This window comes from Bos grunniens, chromosome 15 (genome assembly GCF_055505025.1).
Source record: "Bos grunniens cultivar Pamir isolate PY7600 chromosome 15, Bosgru_T2T1.0, whole genome shotgun sequence".
NCBI classification, from domain to species: domain Eukaryota; kingdom Metazoa; phylum Chordata; class Mammalia; order Artiodactyla; family Bovidae; genus Bos; species Bos grunniens.
This window is the reverse complement of record NC_141179.1, coordinates 79,262,289-79,264,199: the sequence shown is the minus strand read 5'-3', so window position 1 is coordinate 79,264,199 and position 1,911 is coordinate 79,262,289. Positions and strand designations below refer to the sequence as shown.

At 40.7% G+C, this 1,911-nt stretch overlaps 1 protein-coding gene across 1 annotated transcript; it reads left to right on the top strand.

Moving 5' to 3' along the window:
* Positions 1-873: 873 nt before the first annotated feature.
* On the top strand, positions 874-1,911 carry LOC147358622 (olfactory receptor 10AG1-like). Its single transcript, XM_086342087.1, has one exon. It carries the CDS (start codon positions 892-894, stop codon positions 1,840-1,842), a length of 951 nt encoding a protein of 316 aa, XP_086198213.1. The 5' UTR covers positions 874-891; the 3' UTR covers positions 1,843-1,911.

Sequence of the window (1,911 nt, the reverse complement as noted above, 5' to 3'; positions counted from 1 at the left end):
TATTTGCAATGCAATGTACAATGGGTATTAGTAGGGAACGTTATTGGACCCATGATGTAACTAATGTTGTCCATGTGTGGCATAACTGATGGGTGAGGTACACAGACGAGAACAATACAATTACACGTATTTGTTCCCCCGGTAACAAGGAATAAGTTTCAGAAAGTCAGCTCTCATTGAAGTAGAAATGGGAGGGCTTAAAATGTTTTGAATAAGAATTAGGCAAAAGTTTATAGTGAAAATCTTTGAATTGAAAGGAGATGGAATAAGTCAATAAGTATAGAAAAAGAAATTGATGAACCCAAAGAAAAACAATTGCAAGCCTGTGTCATATATAATTTCACCCTTAAAAGGGGTGAAATAGTTTAATACTATTGCTGCACAATAAGCTCTAAATCAAAATGCATATATTTTATTGTTTCTGGTATCATTACCTCTGCTGCTCAGTCACTTCTGTCATGTCTGACTCTTTGTGCTCCCATGGGCCATAGTCGGCCAGGCTTCTCTGTCCATGGAATTCTCTAGGCAAGAATACTGGAGTGGGTTGCCATCCCCTCTTCCAAGGATCTTCCTTAGCCATGGATCAAACCCACATCTGTATCCCCTGCATTTCAGGCAAATTCTTTTACTGCTGAGATACCAGGGAAGCCCTCTGGTATCACTACATCCAAGTATAAAAAATGAAGATTTTATTTCTCTAATTGATTTTAACTGCACATCAGTTCATTGCTGAGGTTTCAAATCTCATTTCTTAGAAACTGAGGAAGGCAAAGGCAGCAATAACTGAAGGGATTATGTAAATAAGTTCATGTATCTAATTCAGTTAACAGAAGGGAAATGTTGCTCAAAAGCATTAATGAATTAACCATTTTGAATTTACCATATCTACAGATGGAGTACAAATTAAGAACAGAAAAATCAAACATCACTACAATGATGGAATTTATCCTCTTGGGGTTTTCCTATAGTCCCAATTTCCAATGGATTCTTTTTGGGATATTTTTAGTCCTCTATCTGACCATCCTGATGTGCAACAGTGTCATTGTACTGATAACAAGAATTGACCCTACTCTGCAGACCCCCATGTACTTTTTCCTCAACCACTTTTCCATTTTAGAAATCTGTTACGTAACTGTCACGATCCCAAGAATGCTCACGGACCTCCTGAGCCAGAAAGGGCACATTTCTTTCTTTGCCTGTGCCACACTAATGTGTTTGGTCCTTCTGTTTGGAGGTTTAGAGTGTCTCCTCCTGGCCGTGATGGCCTATGACCGCTACGTGGCCATTTGTAACCCTCTTCATTATGGTCTGGTCATGAGCCCCCAGGTCTGTGTCCAGCTGGTCACTGCCTCCTGGGTCAGTGGAGTTCCTGTCGTAATTGGGCAAACATGGCAGGTTTTCTCTCTGCCCTTTTGCGGCTCTACCACGATTAATCATTTTTTCTGTGACCTCCCCCCAGTGTTCAAGCTTGCTTGTGGGGACACATTTGTGAACGAGATAGCAGTCTATGTAGTTGCAGTTGTGTTCATCATGGTTCCATTTCTGTTGATTGTTGTCTCCTATGGCAAAATTATCTCCAACATTCTGAAACTGCGATCTGCCAGGGGGAGGGCTAAAGCTTTCTCCACTTGCTCGTCTCACCTCACAGTGGTGGTCTTATTCTATGGCACAGCCTCCACCACCTATTTACAGCCCAAACCAAATCAGTCTGAAGAAACTGGGAAGCTGATCTCTCTTTTCTACACGGTTTTGATCCCAACGTTGAATCCCATTATATATACGCTGAGGAACAAAGATATCACTGTAGCACTGAGAAAACTACTAAGTAAATTATCAACTTGACTCGAAGGCTTGAAATTACAGAAGCAATTTGTTTCTGTGTTTCTCATGTAAATACATCAGAAAATGTCA

Coding starts and splice junctions, on each gene's coding strand:
- LOC147358622 (XM_086342087.1), top strand. CDS start 892: ATGGAGTACAAATTAAGAACAGAAAAATCAAACATCACTACAATGATG.